The 22,754-nt window shown below is 31.7% G+C and overlaps 1 protein-coding gene across 2 annotated transcripts; it reads right to left on the reverse strand.

Annotated features, from left to right (window-relative positions):
• Positions 1 to 20,524: 20,524 nt before the first annotated feature.
• Positions 20,525 to 21,293, reverse strand: Os-C. Of its 2 annotated transcripts, XM_075289186.1 has the most exons (3): positions 21,136 to 21,293; positions 20,826 to 21,078; positions 20,525 to 20,629 (listed from the first exon to the last, which is right to left on the reverse strand). In XM_075289186.1, the coding sequence occupies exons 1-3, from the start codon at positions 21,208 to 21,210 to the stop codon at positions 20,619 to 20,621; spliced, it is 339 nt and encodes a 112-aa protein (XP_075145301.1). In that variant the 5' UTR covers positions 21,211 to 21,293; the 3' UTR covers positions 20,525 to 20,618. The 2 variants fall into 2 exon arrangements, with proteins under 2 accessions (XP_075145301.1, XP_075145300.1); XM_075289185.1 differs by lacking the exon at positions 20,525 to 20,629 and having other exon boundaries at positions 20,645 to 21,078.
• Positions 21,294 to 22,754: the final 1,461 nt, after the last annotated feature.

Here is a 22,754-nt window from a genome sequence, read left to right on the forward strand (position 1 = left end):
CTCTTTCGTTTTCAGCGTGCGAAAAATATTTCGTGCGTTTCAGAAATAATGATTTCCATGTGGAAGACAAAGAACCGAAGAAATTTAAAGATGATGATTTGGAATCCTTACTCATCTCAAACTCAAGAAGAACTTGCCAAGTCCTTCGCAGTTACATGCCAAGCCATTTCCCATCGTTTAAAATAATTGGGAATGATTAAAAAGCAGGGAAAATGGGTACTTAGCGAATTGAAGCCGAGGGATGTAGAAAGGCGATTTTGCACTTGCGAACTTTTGCTTCAAAGGCAAAAAAGGAAATATTTTTTTCATCGCATCGTTACTGACGATGAAAAGTGCATCCACTTTAAAAATCCCAAGAGATCTGGTCAGGCCTCGATAACATGGACATCGCAGCCATTGTACACTGACTGGTCACAAGGCAAACTTAGAAGACGTCTAGAAATTCTAGACCACGAAAACAACTGCATGCAGGCGCAGATTTACTCTTGAAATGCGACACATTAACGCCAAGAACCCACCGGATGAGAAAATGAAGTAAAAGAAGTCATGCACAACTGCCCCTAAATATATAGACACCCAATAGAGAAGCACAAGAGATATTTAAATTCAGTGTTAAGCAGAGTTTGAAGCTGTGCACAGAATAAATCTAAATTCTATCAATAGTTCAGATATTTATTGTTTGGTTTTAGGATTTTTGTAATTAAAATTGAAAATTTTCTATATTTTCTTTAACTTCAGCCTTGAAAACGGGTTAGATGAAGTCAACCGAAATATTGGAAATAAAAAGGAAAAATAATAAACTAACGTTTTTTAATAGACCTACAACCGAAACTATGAATAAAATTGCTTAAATATAAAATTAATTTTGTATAAAAATTGGTCGAAAAATTATTTTATACAAATTTTTGTCGACAAACCCAAAATTCGCAAAAATATTCTTTTTAAAGGAAATTACCTTGACATTTTATATTATAGAAATTATAGTTTAATTTGTTTATAGAAAATTCCGTCGATAAATTATTCTATATAAAAATTGGTTCAAAATTTGTTCTATCGAAATATTTTTATCAAAAGTTTATTTTTATAGAAAATGTTGTCCAAAATAAATTTTGTAAAAAATTTGGTCTTAAAATTTATATTATAGAAATTATAGTTTAATTTTTTTATAGAAAATTCCGTCGATAAATTATTCCATATAAAAATTGGCTCAAAATTTGTTCTATCGAAATATTTTTATCAAAATTTTATTTTTATAGAAAATTTTGTCCAAAATAAATTTTGTAAAAAATTTGGTCTTAAAATTAATTATTACAAAAAAAAAATTAAAAGATTAATTTATACAAAATTTCGGCGAGAATTTATTTTATACAAAATTAGATAAATAATGTATTTTTTGGACACTTTTATCTAAATTTTATTTTTATGAAAAATTTCGTCGAAAATTTTTTTTGCATAAAATTTGGTTGAAAATTTATGTTATACAAAAAAAAATGTTATCGATAAATTATTTTATATAAAATTTGGCCAAAAATGTATTCTATGGAAACTTTGATCAAAATTTTATTTTGATAGAAAATTTCGTAGAAAATTTATTTCGTATACAATTGGGTCGAAAATTTAGTTTCAAAAAAAATTCTCCGATAAATTTGGTAAAAAATATGAAATATTTTTATTTTTATAGAAAATTTCGTAGAAAATTTATTTTGTATACAATTGGGTCCAAAAATTAGTTTCAAAAAATTTCTCCGATAAATATGGTAAAAAATATGAAATATTTTATTTGAATTTTGTTTTTCATTTTTTGTAGAAAATTTCACCAAAAATTTATTTTGTATAAAATTTGGTTGAAAATTTATTATTATTATTATTTTATATAAAATTTGGTGAACAACTTATTCAATGGAAAATTTTATTTTATAGAAAATGTTTTCTCCATAAGAAGTTAGCATAAAGGGCCCAAAATTGAGTTATCTATCCCAGCCAGATCTATACTAAAGGCTGTGGAAAATTTCATTGACCCGAACTGAAACATGTACAGTCTAGGCGTGTACAGATTTGTATCTGGCGTGTTTTTTTTTTTCAATGGTTCATTTGATCAAGTTCCTTAATCTAATTTGTCCATAAACCTCGAATAATAATTAATTGTAAATTAAAAAAAATAAATTATTTTGTATAAAATGTCGGAAATTTATTTTGACAATAAATTATTCATTTAACATTTGATAGAAAAATTTATTCTATTAAAAATTATATCAAAATTTAGTTTTCCATTATTTTTTTATAAAAAAAACTTCTCAATTTTTTTATACAAAAGTTTGCGGATAAATTATTTATATAAAATTTGGTCTATTGAAACTGCAATCAAAATTTTATTTTTATAGAAAATTTCGTTAAAATATATTTTGTATAAAATTCGGTCGTAAATTTAATTTATACAAAATTTATTTGATCAATTATTTTATAATTTAATATAAAATAATTATATGATAAAAAATTAGTCTATGAAAATTTTATATTTATAGAAATTTTCATCGAGTTTTTGTTTTTTATAGAAAATTTCGTTGAAATTTAATTTTTTATAAATATTTCCTCAAAATTATTTTATACAAGTTTTTGGAAAAACAAATGAATTGGCGAAGTTTAATTTTGCTAAAGTATTATTTCCAGTATCTTTTATATTTTTATGGAAAAGTTAATGGAAAATTTCATTAAGGAAATTATTATAACAACCACTGCTTGATGATTTCTACCACTATTTTACTTCTCACATACTTTCTGTTTCCAGTGCAGCAAATATTGAACTCCCAATATCGACATACACTAAAAAAATTTTATATGGGTCCAACAATTTTGACCTCCTCTTAAGGTTAAGGTTAATTTTTCATTTGTTTACCCTCATTGGTATAATAAATCGAAATATCGATTTCCGACTCTATGTCCGTCTGCCTTGGCCTATATCGGTCCGAAATTTGATGTAGCCCCTATATAAACCGACCCCCCGTTTTGGGGCCTTGGGCTTCTAGAACCGTAGTTTTTATCCGATTTGCGATTTGAAATTAGCATTCTAGAGGTATTTAGAATCACAAAAAGGTGAGCCGAATATGGTGTGTATCGGTCCATGTTTTGGTATAGCCCCGATGTTAGGTTAGTTATAGTGTCAGCCGATATTTTAGAAGAAATTTGTACTTACTACTGTTTAAATTACAAATTCTAAAATTTGAGTGGTATAACAGGTTGGCTGATAAGTCCCCGGTCTAACAAAGGAAAACACATTTTTTGTCAAAATTCGTTTTTATTATTCAACATAGTTCATAGTTTGATACCATTTTGGTACTACTCCTTCGGTTTTGCCTCAAAACCAATTTTCGGCGACCACCTCTTCATTGCAGCCAAATTTTTTTCCCTGCGAGCATCCTTTTAAGGTCTGAGAAAAAGAAAAAGTCGCTGAGGCCAGATCTGGAGAATACGTTGGGTGGGGAAGCAATTCGAAGCCCAATTCATGAATTTTTGCCATCGTTCTCAATGACTTGTGGCACGGTGAGTTGTCTTGATGAACGATATGACCAACACGTTCCTTTGATATCTTTAAGGCCTCTGCTATCTCGATCAACTTCATTTTACCGTCATTCAAAATCATTTTGTGGATTTTTTTGATGTTTTCGTCGGTAACCACCTCGTTCGGGCGTCCACTGCGTTCACCGTCCTCCGTGCTCATTTCACCACGCTTGAATTTTGCATACCAATCAATTATTGTTGATTTCCCTGGAGCAGAGTCTGGAAAGTCATTATCAAGCCAAGTTTTTGCTTCCACCGTATTTTTTCCCTTCAGAAAACAGTATTTTATTGAAACTCGAAATTTCTTTTTTTCATTTTTTTCACAATACACACAAAAATTTTTTTTTCTGATTCAATCACGAAGTTAATTGATCCAATTCGTTTTTTAATTGAAATGTCTTCAATCACAAAAATGATAGTATCAATTAAAAAATTAATTGAAGGTCAATTAAAAAATTAATTGATCCAATTAAAAAATTAATTGATACTATTAATTTTAGTAATTGATTTTTGTTTCAATTAAAAAATTTGTTCAATCAAATGAATTTTTAATTGAAATTTTTTAAAACTCAATTAAAATTTTAATTGAAAAAATTTTCGTGAAATTTTTTCTGTGTAACAAAAGTTGCTTCACAAAAGACGTCCTATCTCACAAACTAATTGACCTACAGACGTCAAATTTTGACACGAATCCTTTGAAGGTTGGTACTAAAGGTTGATACGGTCAAAATTTGGTCAATATAAACTTGACGTATTTCTTTCAATTTTGCATTTAAAAAACCTGAACACGCCTAATTTTGAAGGTGTGTGTGTGTAGAATGTTGCTCCTATTTTGATTTTGGAATTCACTCTTCAGTTGTCAAAATGCCGTCCAAGCAAGAAGAGCAGCGTATCAAAATTTTGCTCGCGCATCGCGAAAATCCGAACTACTCGCACGCAAAGCTGGCAAAATCGCTAAAAGTTGCAAAATCAACCGTTACAAATGTAATTAAAGTGTTTGGGGAACGTTTGTCGACAGCCAGGAAGTCTGGATCGGGGGAAAATCGAAAACCGGAAGCCGCTGAGACGACAAAGAGAGTTGCCGGTAGTTTCAAGCGAAACCCTAACCTCTCTCTCTCTCTGAGATGACGCAAATAGGCTGGGTGTATCGTCTACAACCGTGCAACGAGCCAAAAAACGAGCCGGACTATCGACTTACAAGAAGGTAGTGACTCCAAATCGCGATCATAAACAAAATACGACGGCCAAAGCGCGATCCCGGAGGATGTATACGACGATGCTGACGAAGTTTGACTGCGTGGTAATGGACGACGAAACCTACGTCAAAGCCGACTACAAGCAGCTTCCGGGACAGGAGTTTTATACGGCAAAAGGAAGGGGAAAGGGAGCAGATATTTTCAAGCACATAAAACTGTCAAAGTTCCCAAAGAAATATCTGGTTTGGCAAGCCATCTGTACCTGTGGCTTGAAAAGCAGCATTTTCATAGCTTCCGGGACTGTCAACCAAGAAATTTACGTGAAAGAGTGTTTGAATAAACGTCTGCTGCCTTTCCTGAAGAAACACGGTTGTTCCGTACTATTTTGGCCGGATTTGGCATCTTGCCATTAGGGTAAAAAGGCCATGGAGTGGTACGCCGCCAACAACGTGCAGGTGGTTCCCAAGGACAAGAACCCTCCCAACACGTCAGAGCTCCGCCCAATTGAGAAATACTGGGCTATTGTCAAGCGGAACCTAAAGAATACCAAAAAACTGCTAAGGACGAGCAGCAGTTCATGGCAAACTGGCTTTCTGCGGCGAAGAAGGTGGACAAGGTGGCTGTACAAAATCTGATGGCAGGTGTCAAGCGTGAGGCCCGGCAATTCGGATTTGGAAAAGCGAAAGCCTAACTGAATATTTTTCCTGAATTTTATACTAATTGAACTTGAAAAAGAAATTTAATTTGATTTTTTAAATAAACGATTTCAACGATTTACACGCGTTTTCCCTTGACCAAATTTTGACCCTTTATATAAAAATAATATACATTTAATACTAGCGACGCCATCTATGTGTCAGACCGGGGACTTATCAGCCAACCTGTTAATGTTCCATATTACAGCCATATTTAGTGTAGTCAGTCTAGAGTATGTTAATTTACATTCAAATCATCCTTGAATTTTCCTTTTAGCAAGTATAAATTTAGCAAATAAAATAGTTTTTTTGTCATCTCCCCATAATCCACAGAACCTCTCCCTAATATTTAGTTTATAATATTCTCCTTAAGACAAAAAAAATAAATGTCTTTGAAACCTTAGAGAATTTCTTCATGAATTACTTATAAGCACAGAATATAGCAGCCATCCCTTTATTAGAGGGTTAACTCTGGTTGTTCTCAAAATCCGCATACTATCAAAACTCATTACAATAAGTTAGCCAAACAAAAATTCATTGGGGAAACAGTTTGAAGTAACTATAACTCACTGAAGATTATGTTAAATTGATAAGATCTTGTTGTAATTTGTATTCTGAATGCCATCGCTTTTGCCACGCCAATTCTCCATCCATGGCATGGACTATAAAACTGACTGTGATCTAAGGTAAGTGTAAGAGACATAAAGAAGCTACCTATCCTGCCCACTTCCTCCCTTATTGTATTGCTTTTAGTTCCATTTCTTAATGGTTTGATGGTGCTGTCTTATATCTAACACTGGAATACTAAGAACCTTTGATTAGTGATTTTATAAAAAGCCACTACCAACACCATTAAATTACTGATAATGATTTTTTGGCACAAATATCCGCCATTAGTTGAATGTATTTAATACTCCGAGTGGTATATAACACCCTTCCAGCATACTAATGCTGCCAACGAATTTTAATATTGTATCCACTCAAATGGTGGAGGGGTACATAGAAAAAAATTATACTGTTCTATGAGACAAATTATTATCGTTTTCGAGACTAAAGACATTTCTATAAAAACTTTGTAAGGATCAATTAATTGGGATTAAGAGAATATCTCTTAGTTCCCTCTTAGTTCTTAGATCCACACTGTGCAGAAAAAAATCAATCACGAAATTGGTAGTACCAACCATAGAATTAATTAGAAATAACAAGTAAGGAAAGTCTAAAGTCGGGAGGGGCCGACTATATTATACCCTGCACCACTTTGTAGATCTAAATTTTCGATACCATATCACATCCGTCAAATGTGTTGGGGGCTATATATAAAGGTTTGTCCCAAATACATACATTTAAATATCACTTGATTTGGACAGAATTTGATAGACTTTTACAAAATCTATAGACTCCAAATTTAAGCTGGCTAATGCACTAGGGTGGAACACAATTTTAGTAAAAATATGGGAAACATTTAACATGGTGCTCTTGAAACATTTTTGAGGCGATCATATTCCTTCTTTGGGGTGAACCTAAATACAGAGTTAGTATGCCACTAATATTGAGTCCATTATTAAAAGAGGAATTCGCTCAATAAGCTGGGTAATAAATGCAAATTTCTGAAAATGGGGCAATAGATTTTTGTAATAGCTACATGTAAGTCTAAATACGATCGGCTACTACATGTACATCTGAAAAAATGAGCAACCTTGGTTAATAAATAAGAGCATTATGGCCAAATTTGGGAAAATCGATCGATGCGTATATATGGGAACTTTATCTAAATCTGAACCGATTTGGTTGATATTTTCCAGATTTGGTTGATACCACAGAAGGTTACCTTAAGCTAGATTAGAGTAATATCGGGTACTATATAAGGCTATTATGGTCAGAAATAAAGTTATAAGGGGCAAAATTTTGAAAAACGAGCGATACATAACATATTTATTTATTACTATTTTGTTTCTTTTTTCGGTTTGAGACACTTTAAAAATTCACGAAAATTTTTCCAATTAAAATTTTAATTGAATTTTAAAAAATGTTCAATTAAAAATTTAATTGATTCAACAATTTTTTTAATTGAAACAAAAATTAATAGTATCAATTAATTTTTTAATTGCAGCAATTAATTTTTTAATTGATACTATCATTTTGATCAATTACTATCACTTGGATCAATCAATTAATTTCGTTATTGAATCAGAAAAATTGTTTTTTTTTGTGTATGGTTTTATAACCCTCAGTTATTCCCCTTAGCAGTTAATTGAGAAAAATTAATGAAACATTCATGGCATAATTTCAGAAAATTATTATGGCAACATCAGACATAAGAAATACCAAGCGAGGCGTTTCCACATAACAAAATACCAAGTTTTGTTCTTTATATAAGCATTTAAATATCAAAGAAAAATGCCATGTAGCCAATAGACCGCCCCAACTAGCAACTACCCCCATGTTCTTGCACCACCGAAAATCCATTGCAATCATACAGGGCACAATATCAAGATAAATACCAAAAAAAAAGTTGGCAAAACTTGCCAAATTATTTTTAGTTCAAAAAGAGAAAAGTTGTTTGAACAAAAACTGAGAAATTGGCACACACACAGTGAGGTGAGGCAAAGGACAATAAAATTGCCTGAATTTCATAGATAGGCTGTGGAACATAAAGAAATGAAATAAATGTACTTTAACATTTTATATCCTCCCCCAACTGATTTTTGGTGGGCAGAATTCGCCAAGGTGTACCATACCGAATGTCTATTTATTTTAAGGAAGCATGGCTGGGAGGTGTTCCTTATCTAGCTCAGTGTAAGTTTTTCTGGTTTGTGATATGTTTAAAGGATGCTATTTGCCTTGTTACAGTTTTTTGCTTGTGAACTATTCCTTTGCTTAATGTACAACAGCTGTGTTCATCTCTTCCTACACTTTGGAAACTTTGCATTTAAATAAGAAGACAAGAAACCAAAAAAAAACTAAAGAAGGGACCATAAAAACAAATCCAAGAAAGATTCCTTGCAGAAACGTATCTGGGAAATTAGTTTATGGGGCATAAAAAACGATTAAAATTTCTATACGTTAGGATGACGAGAAATCTTAACGACTATTATGAGTTTTAAATTAATTGAAATAAATTTAAAATATCAACCCTTATCGTGACTTAGGAGTTATACATAGATTTTAAGAAATTTTGTATAAATCCCAGTGAAATTCAACCACATTTTCAGGACACAGAAAAGGTAAGTCATTGACTCAGTAAAATTCTGAGATACGTTTTTTTGCAATATCACCATTCAGGGACGGGTGAGGGTAGTTCTCCTTCCAGTCTATATATTCCCCTCATTCAGATTGTGTCAACAATTAAGGAGTTACAAACTCAAACAATTGCAAATGATGTTTAGACACTTGTAACCATCGACCATACGCCTGGCATGTGGCACAATCTCCACTTCCGTCTTAAAAAAAATACAAAAAGTTCTACAAACATTCGTCATGATGCCTCATACCCAAGATCTTATTGCATTGTGCAATTTTTACATTGGTGATGAGTGTTTTGAAAGTGATAGGCAGCTTATTGTAAAATATTGCACAGTGGAATGATTGCCGGCAATTGTAATGAGAAGAAACGGTGGCTTCTCGAATGAGGAATTGGAAAAGAGAATTTTTCAATTTGTTTAAAAGTAAAAAATTCGGCTTTTCGACATTTGAAAAAAAGAAAAGTCAAAAAATAACCCGTTTGAAATTTTGAAAAAAAAAATAATTTAAGTTTTTTTCTAATTTTTAAAAAGTAGAAAATCCTCAATGTGCGGCTGTTAAAATTTTGATAACAATTTTTATAGAAATAAATTTTTTTAGAAATAAAATTTTGACAAAATTTTCTATAGAAATAAAATTTTGACAACATTTTTTATAGAAATAAAAAACTTTGACAAAAATTTTCTATACAAATAAAATTTTGCCAAAATTTTCTATAGAAATGAAATTTTGGCAAAAAATTTCTATAGAAATAAAATTTTGACAAAAAATTTTCTATAGAAATAAAATTTAGACAACAATGTTCTATAGAAATAAGATTTTTTAATTTTTTTTAAATTTTAGACAAAAATTTTCTACAGAAATAAAATTTAGACAAAAATTTTCTATAGAAATAAAATTTAGGCAAAATTGATTAAAGAAATAAAATACAATTTTGCCAAAATTTTCTATAGAAATGAAATTTTGCAAAATTTTCTATAGAAATGAAATTTTGGTAAAATTTTCTATCAAAATGAAAATTTGGCAAAAACTTTCTATGGAAAAAAAATTTGTTAAAATTTTCTCTAGAAATAAAATTTTGACATTTTCTTTAGAAATGAAATTTTGGCAAAAATTTTCTAAAGAAATAAAATTTTGTCAAAATATTCTATAGAAATAAAATTTTGTCAAAATATTCTATAGAAATAAAATTTTGTCAAAATTTTCTATAGAAATAAAATTTTGACAAAATTGTCTATAGAAATAAAATGTTGACAAAATTTTCTATAAAAATAAAATGTTGACAAAATTTTCTATAGAAATAAAATCTTGACAAAATTGTCTATAGAAATAAAATGTTAACAAGATTTTCTACAAAAAACAAAATTGACAACATTTTCTATAGAAATGAAATTTTGGCAAAAACTTTCTATGGGAACAAAATTGTGTTAACATTTTCTATAGAAATAACATTTTGACAAAATTTTCTATAGAAATAAAATTTTGTCAAAATTTTCTATAGAAATAAAATTTTGACAAAATTGTCTATAGAAATAAAATGTTGACAAAATTTTCTATAAAAATAAAATGTTGACAAAATTTTCTATAGAAATAAAATCTTGACAAAATTGTCTATAGAAATAAAATGTTAACAAGATTTTCTACAAAAAACAAAATTGACAACATTTTCTATAGAAATGAAATTTTGGCAAAAACTTTCTATGGGAACAAAATTGTGTTAACATTTTCTATAGAAATAAAATTTTGACAAAATTGACTATAGAAAAAAAATTTTGACAAAATTGTCTATAGAAATAAAATTTTGACAACATTTTCTATAGAAATAGAATTTTGACAAAATTTTCTATAGAAATAAAATATTGACAAAAATTTTCTATAGAAATAAAATTTTGACAAAAATTTTCTATAGAAATCAAAATTTTGACAAAATTTTAGAAATAAAATTTAGACAAAAATTTTCTGTAGAAATAAAATTTTTACAAAATTTTCTATAGAAATAAAATTTTGACAAAATTGTATATAGAAATAAAATGTTGACAAAATTTTCTATAGAAACAAAATGTTGACAAAATTTTCTATAGAAATAAAATTTTGACAAAATTTTCTAGAGAAAAAAAATTTGGCAAAATTGTCTATAGAAATGGAATTTTGGCAAATACTTTCTGTGGAAAAAAATTTTGTTAAAATTTTCTATAGAAATAAAATTTTGACAACATTTTCTATAGAAATGAAATTTTGACATTTTCTACAGAAATGAAATTTTGGCAACATTTTTTACAGAAATGAAATTTTGGCAAAAATTTTCTAAAGAAATGAAATTTTGGCAAAATATTTCTAGAGAAATAAAATTTTGACAACATTTTCTATAGAAGTGAAATTTTGACAACATTTTCTACAGAAATTAATTTTAGCAAAAATTTTCTAAAGAAATGAAACTTTGGCAAAAATTTTCTATAGAAATGAAATTTTGTCAAAAATTTTCTATAGAAATAAAATTTTAACAAAATTTTCTATAGAAATAACATTTTAACAAAATTTTCTATAGAACTAAAATTTTGACACAATTTTTTATAGAAATAAAATTTTGACAAAAAAATGTATAGAAGTAACATTTTGCCATAATTCTCTATAGAAATAAAATTTTGTCAAAATTTTCTATAAAATTAAAAATTTTGACGGAATTTTATATGGAAATAAAATGTTGACAAAATTTTCTATGCAAATAATTTTTTTTGTTTTGTTCTTTAATCAATGTTGTTGTTTTTGATTTCAGCTTAAAACCATGCATTGACTGAACTACAAGTGTAACCAACCAACAGAACCAACCAATAACCAACAGAGGAAAAGAATGTTGGTCAAATTTATTTGGGCAAAGCCCTATAAACTGCAAGATGGTTGGATGTACAGCTGTTTCGGAATTACCACATTCCTCATCAGCATCCTCTACTTGCAGCAAAACTATCAACCAATTATCAGAATAAATTCAGGCAGTTCATTAAACTTTGACAAAATTTTCTATAGAAACAAATTTTGGCAAAATTTTCTATAGAAATGAAATTTTGGCAAAAACTTTCTATGGAAAAAAAATTTGTTAAACTTTTCTATAGAAATAAAATTTTGACAAAATTTTTTATAGAAATAAAATGTTGACAACATTTTCTATAGAAATGAAATTTTGACAACATTTTCTACAGAAATGAAATTTTGGCAAAAATTTTCTTAAGAAATGAAATTTTGGCAAACATTTTCTAGAGAAATAAAATTTTGACAAAATTTTCTATAAAAATAAATTTTGGAACAAAATTTCTATAGAAATAAAATGTTGACAAAATATTCTATAGAAATAAAATTTTGACAAAATTTTCTATAGAAATACAATTTTGACAAAGTTTTCTTATTATTAGGCAACAGGGTTGGCCTGTCACAAACTGTGACTTTTGCGACATACATTTGCGACGGTATAATACGTATGTCGCAAAAGTCGTAAACCTACTGTAGAAAACCAAATTTTGAATAGAAGAAATCCCGAACATTTTTTAATTTAGTTTGACAGCATTCGCTGTGAGTTTGTGCAGAAATTTGTGAAAGTTTTCCCATGGTCAAGCCTATTTTCTTTGGTGGTATCGAAATTCCCGTTGGTGAGTGTGCAAAATACCTTGTGGTTATATTGGACAGGAGACTGAACTTAATGCTAAGAAAGGACGAGAAAATCCACGGTTGCCCTGTACTCGTGCAAAAGACAATAGGGAAAATGTGGGGGCTAAAACCGAAAATTGTGAACATTCTTAAGAATTGAAACTTCTTCGCACATACCATCGTCTTCGCTGCCTAGCTGACGCGACTAAAGTATTTTCAGTTTGCGACTTTTCTTACTTTTTCTACATTTACGACACGTATGTGACGTTTACGACGTTTACAACTTTGCGACAGTCGCAAACCTAAAAAAGTTTGATACAGACCATCTCTGTTAGGCAACCACTGTTCTACTTTACCGTGCGAATTGTATATCTACTGCTTAATTTCTATTTATCAGCTAATGGGCTTAGATGGCCATCGACGACATTCGGTCGGTCGATGGGTTTAAGAAATATGAGAATACAATTGGATTATTTGGACGTTAAAGTTTACCTTGAGCGGAGAAAACGCAGAGTCATGCAATATGGCACGTCAAGCTCAGTCAGCAAAATACGTGGGTGGTATTTACAGGATTACATGCTGCAAGGATATGTATGTAAACGTACCCACTCACGTCTGAAACGTAACTCAACCTCAACCCTCCCCTTACCCCTTGGCATTGTTGCTCGATTCGAATTTCCTTTGCAATAGCAACAGCAGCAGCAGTAGCAATAACAGTTAAACCAAACAATAAGCATGACAGACATGGATGGTGGCATGCCATTTGTCCCATTTGAGTTGGGAATCTTGCTGCACGGGCATGGAATACAAGACCATAATTCGAAAACATTATAAGCACATTAAATGTGAAACGCATGTCGCAAGTGGTTTTTATCTTTTATTGAAGTTACGAAACGTGAGCGATAGCAATGCCCGGACACAAAATACCCCATGCCAAGATTCAGCAGGGTCTTGAATTCAGGGAAGCAAATGAAAAAGTAGCTGCAAGAAAGGGGAGAGGACTAACAACTACGACCCCTTGGAGTGTAAGTAAATAAATGCGTATGGATTGGTTTTTATTCTTTCATCGTTGTTCTGTTTTGTTTAAAAAAAATCAAGCTTTGTCCAATGACACCACCACATGCCCCAGACCAATTTGAACAAAGGATAAAGTGGGCAAAAAAACAGAATTATTTCTCTGCATTCTTGGCTTTAATTCCATATCTCCAATGGAGAGTAAACTACTTTCATATACCATTTAAATTCCCAGAGACTGTTTGTTGCGGTTGACGACGGCAGGCAATAGCAATGACGCGAGGCCATCATATCGCCGCCCCCAGAATGCTTTTGACATTTGTATGACCGTAAAATTTTAATCACTCCCTGTTTGGATTATGAGCTTAACAATAACAATAACAAAGGAGCGCACATACTGCTCCAAGTAAATAAAAATAATAGCACCCTTCATATGGACGACGTTCTCTTAATGTGCCCAATTGCTTTGTCATTTACGCTCCCTTGTAGAACTAAACATGGATCCTCTCACTAACACCCTCATCAACAATGTGGAGTGAACATTTAAGTCCATATCATAACATGAAATCTTTACATTTTTATTATTATTAAAGCTTAAGTAGAGAGAGTGTGAGAGACAGAGAGAGATATAGAGAGAGTGGGAGTTGAAAGGGTTATGGCCTTTTAAAGTCATAATCCTTTATGGCAACATTTTTCTTATCAATATCAGCATACATAAAATGTTCTGGTATCAAATTCTTTCGACATTAAATTTTATTGAAATTTCAATGTGAAGGGTGTAGATATTTAAATTTCCAATTTTATACCAGTAACAAGAGGACCTTAAGATATTCAGATGATAATGATATTATATTTAATGTAAGAAAAGGAGAATAATTCGACACTGCGTAAATTTAAGGAAGTCATTAAGAAATCCAAAGTCTTGTGGAGTGAAAAGAAAGATAATTCATAATTACCCAAAAAAAATCAAAATTTCGATAAAAAACCCTTAAAAAATCCAAAATGTAAATATGCCACGTGAAGTGTAATTATGCTAAAGGGACAACTTACAACTACAGCCAAAAATGTCCTTCCAAAGATTTTCTTTATTTAAATTAACCAGAAATTATTTTAATTAATTTATTATAACTCAATTTTTTCATGTGAATAATACTAATGAAAACAAGTAAGGAAAGTCTAAAGTCGGGCGGGGCCGACTATATTATACCCTGCACCACTTTGTAGATCTAAATTTTCGATACCATATCACATCCGTCAAATGTGTTGGGGGCTATATATAAAAGTTTGTCCCAAATACATACAGAATTTGATAGACTTTTACAAATCTATAGACTCAAAATTTAAGTCGGCTAATGCACTAGGGTGGAACACAATATTAGTAAAAAAAATATGTGAAACATTTAATTCTGAAGCAATTTTAAGGAAACTTCGCAAAAGTTTATTTATGATTTATCGCTCGATATATATGTATTAGAAGTTTAGTAAAATTAGAGTCATTTTTACAACTTTTCGAGTAAGCAGTGGCGATTTTACAAGGAAAATGTTGGTATTTTGACCATTTTTGTCGAAATCAGAAAAACATATATATGGGAGCTATATCTAAATCTGAACCGATTTCAACCAAATTTGGCACGCATAGCTACAATGCTAATTCTACTCCCTGTGCAAAATTTCAAATAAATCGGAGCAAAAAATTTGCCTCTGTGGTCATATGAGTGAAAATCGGGCGAAAGCTATATATGGGAGATATATCCAAATCTGAACCAATTTCAACAAAATTTGACACGCATAGCTATAATGCTAATTCTACTCCCTGTGCAAAATTTCAACTAAATCGGAGCAAAAAATTGGCCTCTGTGGGCAAATGAGTGTAAATCGGGCGAAAGCTATATATGGGAGCTATATCTAAATCTGAACCGATTTGGCTGATATTTTGCAAGTTTTTCGAGACTCATAAAATATTCGGATGTACGGAATTTGAGGAAGATCGGTTGATACACACGCCAATTATGACCAGATCGGTGAAAAATATATATGGCAGCTATATCTAAATCTGAACCGATTTTTTCCAAAATCAATAGGGATCGTCTTTGAGCCGAAACAGGACCCTATACCAAATTTTAGGACAATCGGACTAAAACTGTGAGCTGTACTTTGCACACAAAAATACATCAACAGACAGACAGACGGACATCGCTAAATCGACTCAGAATTTAATTCTAAGACGATAGGTATACTAAACGATGGGTCTCAGACTTTTCCTTCTTGGCGTTATATACAAATGCACAAACTTATTATACCCTGTACCACAGTAGTGGTGAAGGGTATAAAAAGGCCGATTAAATACGTAAATAATTTAGTTTGACAAAATTTTCTATAGAAACAAAATTTTAACAAAATTTTTTTTAGAAATAAATTTGTGACAAAATTTTCTATAGAAATAATAACTTGACAAAATTTTGTATAGTAATAAAATTTTGACAAAATTTCCTATAGTAATAAAATTTTGACAAAATGTTCTATAGAAATAAAATTTTGATAGATTATTTGTGGGGATCGGCTATATATAACTATATACCAATATGGACCAATTTTGGCGTGGTTTCACCACGTACCAAATTTCAGCCGGATCGTATGAAATTTGTTTCTCTTAGAGGCTCCGCAAGCCAAATCGGGGGATCGATTTATTATGGGGCTATATATAATTATGTACAGATGTGGACCAATTTTTGCATGGTTGTTAGAGACCATACACCAACATCATGTACCAAATTTCAGGCGGATCGGATGAAATTTGCTTCTCTTTGAGGCTCCGCAAGCCAAATCTGGGGATCGGTTTATATGGGGGCTATATATAATTATGGACCGATGTGGACCAATTTTTGCATGATTGTTAGAGACCATATACCAACACCATGTACCAAATTTCAGCCGGATCGGATGAAATATGCTTCTCTTAGAGGCTCCACAAGCCAAATCTGGGGATCAGTTTATATGGGGGCTATATATAATTATGTACAGATGTGGACCAATTTTTGCATAGTTGTTAGAGACCATATACTTACACCATGTACCAAATTTCAGCCGGATCGGATGAATCAAAAAACTTTATAAATAATTGTAGTAATTTTAGTCAAAATTTTGAGCCTTTAACCCCCAATCAATCTATTTCAAAGTGTTATAATATTTTTGCAAAAATTTACCTCATATAATTTGAATGAAATGTAAATTTGATTGTAAGATTGGTTGTACAACTAATCTCATTACCATTCGAATAACTTCAAATTGATTTTATAATGGATAATTGGCCGCCGCCGAAGAGACTTCTTTATGTCGGCTTAGCAAAAATTTAATGTCAGCAGCCGCCGACAAAAATGGGTCGGCTTCATTCTCTGCTCAGAATTTCACCACGACCCAGAATATATATACTTTATGGGGTATTATTTTGATTTAAAGAAATCGTCTTTAAACTTAATATAATAACGCTTCAAGTATAGGCTAAGATTTCAGATATGGGCCCAAAACGAAAAGGAGCTTAACTCCTGGTAAAAGAAAATCCATGAAAAAAATCCAAGTTTTTATAGAACAAAAAAATATTTTGCCCATAAAGATTTTTGTAGTAAAATTTTTTTTAAATATCCAAAAAATTATATAGTTCCTAAAATATTCGTTGCAAATCCTTAGAAATCAAATTTTTTTAGAAGAAAATTTTTGTTTTTTTCCTATAAATATCTATGAAAATCTGAAAAAATCACAATTTTTATAAAAAAAGTTTATTTTGTCAATAGTTCCAAAAATTTGCTTTAATGTTTTCTAGAAAGGATTTACCATTTTTTTCGGCTAAATTTAAATAATTTGCACCATTTTATTACTTCTTAATCTGTTATTAACCTCCCAGCAAAAAAAGCGTCGCCAAAAAGGTAGTGAAAATGTTCTTTTTGGATCCGGAAGTGGTGCAAAATTGGCACAGAAGCGATGATTTTAACATGGGCTTGTCATAGGACGGATGTCCACCATTTCAACAACCGCTGCACTGAATTTGCATCACCTCTTAAGGTGTTAGGCGAATTTAGTATTTTGGATGTGAATTAAGAAATGTTGTGATATTTTGACGAATAAAACATTTTTTTTTATGATTTTGTCTGGAACGTTTGATATCAAATATTTTAAAAAAATTTGCAATTTTTCTAGAAAGGATTTAGCATTTTTCGGCAAAATTTAAATAATTTGCACTACGAGTATTTTATTAATTTTTAATCTGTTTTTAACCCATTTGAAACAATAAAATGTTAAATTTCCCATTAAAAATATGAAAAAAGCGAGTTATAAAAATTGGACTCAAGTGAACTTCCTGTGCAGTTAAAATAAAAACATCTTTGGGAGGACATTTTTGGAAGTGCTTTTAAAGTTGTGCCTTAAGAGGAACTTCCAATTTTTTTTTTGCTGGGTACTGGCTACCTCCAAAATTTAAAAAGAAAAACTCCCTATTTTTATAAGAAAAGCGAATCCAGAAGCATCCTAAGCAATAGGACCATAATTCGTGACCCCCGCCAAAAAATCTATATTTCAATGAAAAAACATTGAATTTTTATAGTTTCTAAAATATTTGTTGAAAATCCCTAAAATTCCAATATTTTATAAGAATTTTTTTTAATACATATCTCCTACAGTATACCTCCAAAAGCAAAAATGACGTTAATTGCTCACAAAAAATTCAAAATTTTCGCTGAAAATCCTAAAAATCTAAAATTGTACATGAAGAATTTATTTTGTTCATAGCTCATAAAATATACATTGAAAGTCCAAAACAGCACATGTTTGTTACAGTTTATGCTACCGCTGTACTCTTTTGGTACCTTTTGAGTACTCGTGGTACCACTTTTGGGACCTTTCTGTCATACATAAATAAAAAATATCACCAGTCCATAAGTCTTCAGAATCAGGGCGTTATATTTGGGAACTCAGCTGCTTCAGTGGAAATCCAATAGCCGATGTAGACTAATCAGGTATATTGGAAATTCAAAACATATCGCCGTTATTACAGATAGGGATGTACTTGTTTTAGTACTTTTTGAGTACACAAGGTACCATGGTACCTCCACAATATATTTATAAACAAGTATATACGGCCGTAAGTTCGGCCAGTCCGAAGCTTATGTACCCTCCACCATGGATTGCGTAGAAACTTCTACTGAAGACTGTCATCCACAATCGAATTACTTGGGTTGCGGTAACACTTGCCGATGGCAAGGTATCTTAAAACTTCCTAACACCGTAATATATACCACATAGTCCATACGTGGTATATATTAAACTAAACAAGGCCGATTAAATACGTATATAATTAAGTTTCTATAGAAATAAAATTTTGGCAAAATAAAATTTTGACAACATTTTTTATAGAAATAAAATTTGGAAAAAATTTTCTATAGAAATAAAATTTGGAAACATTTTTTTATAGAAATAAAATATTGACAAAATTTTGACAATGTTTTCTATAAAAATAAAATTTTGGTAGATTATTTTTGGCTCGAGTGGCAACCATGATTATGAACCGATATGGACCAATTTTTGTGTGATTAGGGATCGGCTATATATAACTATAAACCGATATGGACCAATTTTGGCTTGGTTATTAGCGGCCTTATACTAAGATTTCCACCGGATCGGATGAATTTTGCTCCTCCAAGAGGCTCCGGAGACCAAATCTGGGGAACGGTTTATATGGGGGCTATATATAATTATGGACCTATATGGAGCAATTCTTGCGTGCTTGTTAGAGACCAAATTCTAACACCATGTTCCAAATTTCAACCGGATCGGATGAATTTTGCTCCTCTAAGAGGCTCCGGAGGTCAAATCTGGGGATCGGCTTATATGGGGGCTATATATAATTATGGGCCGATGTGGACCAATTTTTGCATGGTCATTAGAGAACATATACCAATACCATGTACCAAATTTCAGCCGGATCGGATGAAATTTGCTTCTCTTAGAGGCTCCGCAAGCCAAATCGGGGGATCGGTTTATATGGAAGCTATATATAATTATGGACCGATGTGGACCAATTTTTGCATGGTTGTTAGAGACCATATACTAACACCATGTACCAAATTTCAGCCATATCGGATGAAATTTGCTTTTCTTAGAGCAATCGCAAGCCAAATTTGGGGGTCCGTTTATATGGGGGCTATACGTAAAAGTGGACCGATATGGACCAATTTTTGCATGGTTGTTAGAGACCATATACTAACACCATGTACCAAATTTCAGCCGGATCGGATGAAATTTGCTTCTCTTAGAGCAATCGCAAGCCAAATTTGGGGGTCCGTTTATATGGGGCCTATACGAAAAATGGACCGATATGACCCATTTGCAATACCATCCGACCTACATCAATAACAACTACTTGTGCCAAGTTTCAAGTCGATAGCTTGTTTCGTTCGGAAGTTAGCGTGATTTTAACAGACGGACGGACGGACGGACGGACATGCTTAGATCGACTCAGAATTTCACCACGACCCAGAATATATATACTTTATAGGGTCTTAGAGCAATATTTCGATGTGTTACAAACGGAATGACAAAGTTAATATACCCCCATCCTATGATGGAGGGTATAAAAATGAGTCTAATTTGCGACCGCCCAAAAAAAAATGTCAACGAGAATCCTTAAAAAAATTACAATTTTTAATTGAAAAGCTTATTTTCCCATATCTCAATTTATCATGGTCATTTGGACCGCTGTCAGTTTGGAAAGAGGGTACGAAGTTGCCGAGCGTTGTTGAATGAATGTCGGAATTCGCTAAACTACAATAACTCTCATTGGCCTGCTGACATGCCGGTACGTTAATTCGTAATCAAAAGTTTTATATGGGTCACTTATTTTGTCCATATCTCCTTAAATATACATCCTAGAGCGAGCGAGAGAGATGAACGTTTATGATATTTTAATTAAATTTTTATTCAAACTCTAGAAAAAAAATCATATTTATATTTTTGTCATTTGAAGTAACAGAAAAAAGTTTCACATAAAAACTATAACCATTTTATTGATTACATTTCGTATCAGTTACCCTGTAATATTATTATAGCGTATAATTATATTTGTTATAATTTTATTTGTAAATATATTTTTGATTTCCGCATTAGGTAATTTTATGCCCCTCACATTAAAAAAACGCTATCTTTATTTGAAATTACAGTCACTTGCAATTTATTGCCAAATTATTTACACAATTTAATAGAAAAGGTCTATAAAAGGTCTATAAGCTTCCATAAATTAACAGAATGCTGAAATTGAAAAAATAATTTTTATAAACATTTATGTCAATCGCACATATTCTATTCTGTTCATTATGAATACAACAACCAAATTATTTTCATTAAATTCTATTCCAAATTGCATTCACTTCATCACTTAAATTCTTTATCAATTTAGAATTACGTTGTAAACGCTTTTCAATTAATGTTTTCAATCCCGTATTACCTTCAAGCACTTGAGGTAAGACCTCTTGACCCAATCTGGAAACCATTTCGGCTAATTTAATAAATGTTGATGGATCTGGTAGACCAGGTATAGCAAAATTGGGCTGTGGAATTGTCTCTACACTTTTTGATTCGAAATCACTTAGATCTGGAGAACGGCGACGTCTTTGATTTCCGGACTCATTGGAATCCTCTACAGTTTCTTCAGAAGATGAGTCATCATCTTCTTCCTCAGATTCTGCTTGACCGTCATCCTATAAAAAGGACCTATGAATCGGGTATTAAATTTTTGATTTTATTTCAATTTATACCTGACCCATTGCCCTATTTACAATCAAAACTAAAACCATTAAAATCCATAGTTTTCGTTTGAAATGTAGAGACATTTTATACCACGACCTATTTTCAATAGATTGCTGACTATGAGTAACTTGCAATAGATGCTTTCCCCAGATATTTATATGTTATTAACTAATAGCGAAGTAGTGGCGTGAGCCTTAGTTAACAAAACGGTCTCAATTTAATTTGAAAATTAGGCATTTTCATATTGTGCTTCAGGAAAGGCAAACCTTGTCATAAAAAATACGAAAAAATGTCAATGGTGATTTTTGCCCTTTGCTTTCTAAGAAGCAATACGAAAAAAAATATTCAACAAATTTTTAATGAATTCATTCTCAATAGGAAATTACTACGAGGAAACTCGCCTAAACCACTTTTCTTCTGTGTGACACATTCCCATCGAGTCCCTCTTGCGGCTAAGCATGTGTACCTGCCTTATACATTATATTAGTCTGTGCAAATACCACAGTAGCTTGGCGCCATCTATATGTCAGAGTTTACCGTTAATATTGTCTTAAAATGTGCTTCGCTTCTATTAACGACCACAACCAATTGTTATTATAGAAGGGGATACCTAATACACGGTGATTTCGATGACACATTTGACAATGGGTCGGACGATGATAAAAGAGAATCGCCTAATTTATGCGTAAGGAATATATGCGACAAAGCAAAGACGGCTAATACGCTTTACAGACGACAGTGCTCGTATCGAACATATCCCATATATTGTGCACATTATAAGTTAAGTCCGAAGGCACAATCGATACTGCTGCATGTTTATGGGATCTATAACACATTTAACGATTATTTAGTCATCGCCGACAAGTCGTATCGATCCGACACACTGTAATGGGCACCTTATACGGTCGGATAAACCCTGCGACACAACACGTTGCGGCGACAAATCCGCTAGTATAAGGTCATGTTCGCGTGTTGCGGGGACTTGTTGGCATAAAATCAAAACAACTTTGATTTTTTCCGGTTGGGAGGCACAAATCTTCATGTGTAAGGGGATGTTCGCCAAACATTAGCAACAACAAATTATTAATTTCATTGCATTTCTGCAATGAAATTAATGAGGGATCGCTAATTCAGCTTGGAATTTTTATTGTTTCTTCCATTTTTACTAAAAAATGGCTTTACACCTAACTTTTCGTCCATCTTCATTGTTTGTGTTTATGCTTCTTCTTCTTCTTGTGTTTATGTTTCATTTTATATACACCCAGAGAAATCGTTGGTTGTAATTCGATCATTACAATAAGGAGATAACGACAGTAACTTATTTTTTGTTACAGGAACAATCTTTTGATTATATCCCCCATTATATATCCAACACAACTGTAAAAAAGTTCACAAAATAAAATAGGAATTCCCATAATCATTCAATTGGTTACAATAACCACCCTGCCAACATTTTTTTATTTGGGGGCGCTTCTGAGAATCCCCACTACGTCGAAAACAATCATATACGACATCAAAAACTCGTCGGAAAAGCGCCGTCACTATTGAGAAGTTGTACCACGCCAAGTTACTACGAAAAAGTTTCTCATCAGTGCAATTATTAGGTGCCTATTTACATCAATTTCGA

The sequence above is a fragment of the Haematobia irritans genome, chromosome 1, assembly GCF_050003625.1.
Source record: "Haematobia irritans isolate KBUSLIRL chromosome 1, ASM5000362v1, whole genome shotgun sequence".
Lineage (NCBI taxonomy): Eukaryota > Metazoa > Arthropoda > Insecta > Diptera > Muscidae > Haematobia > Haematobia irritans.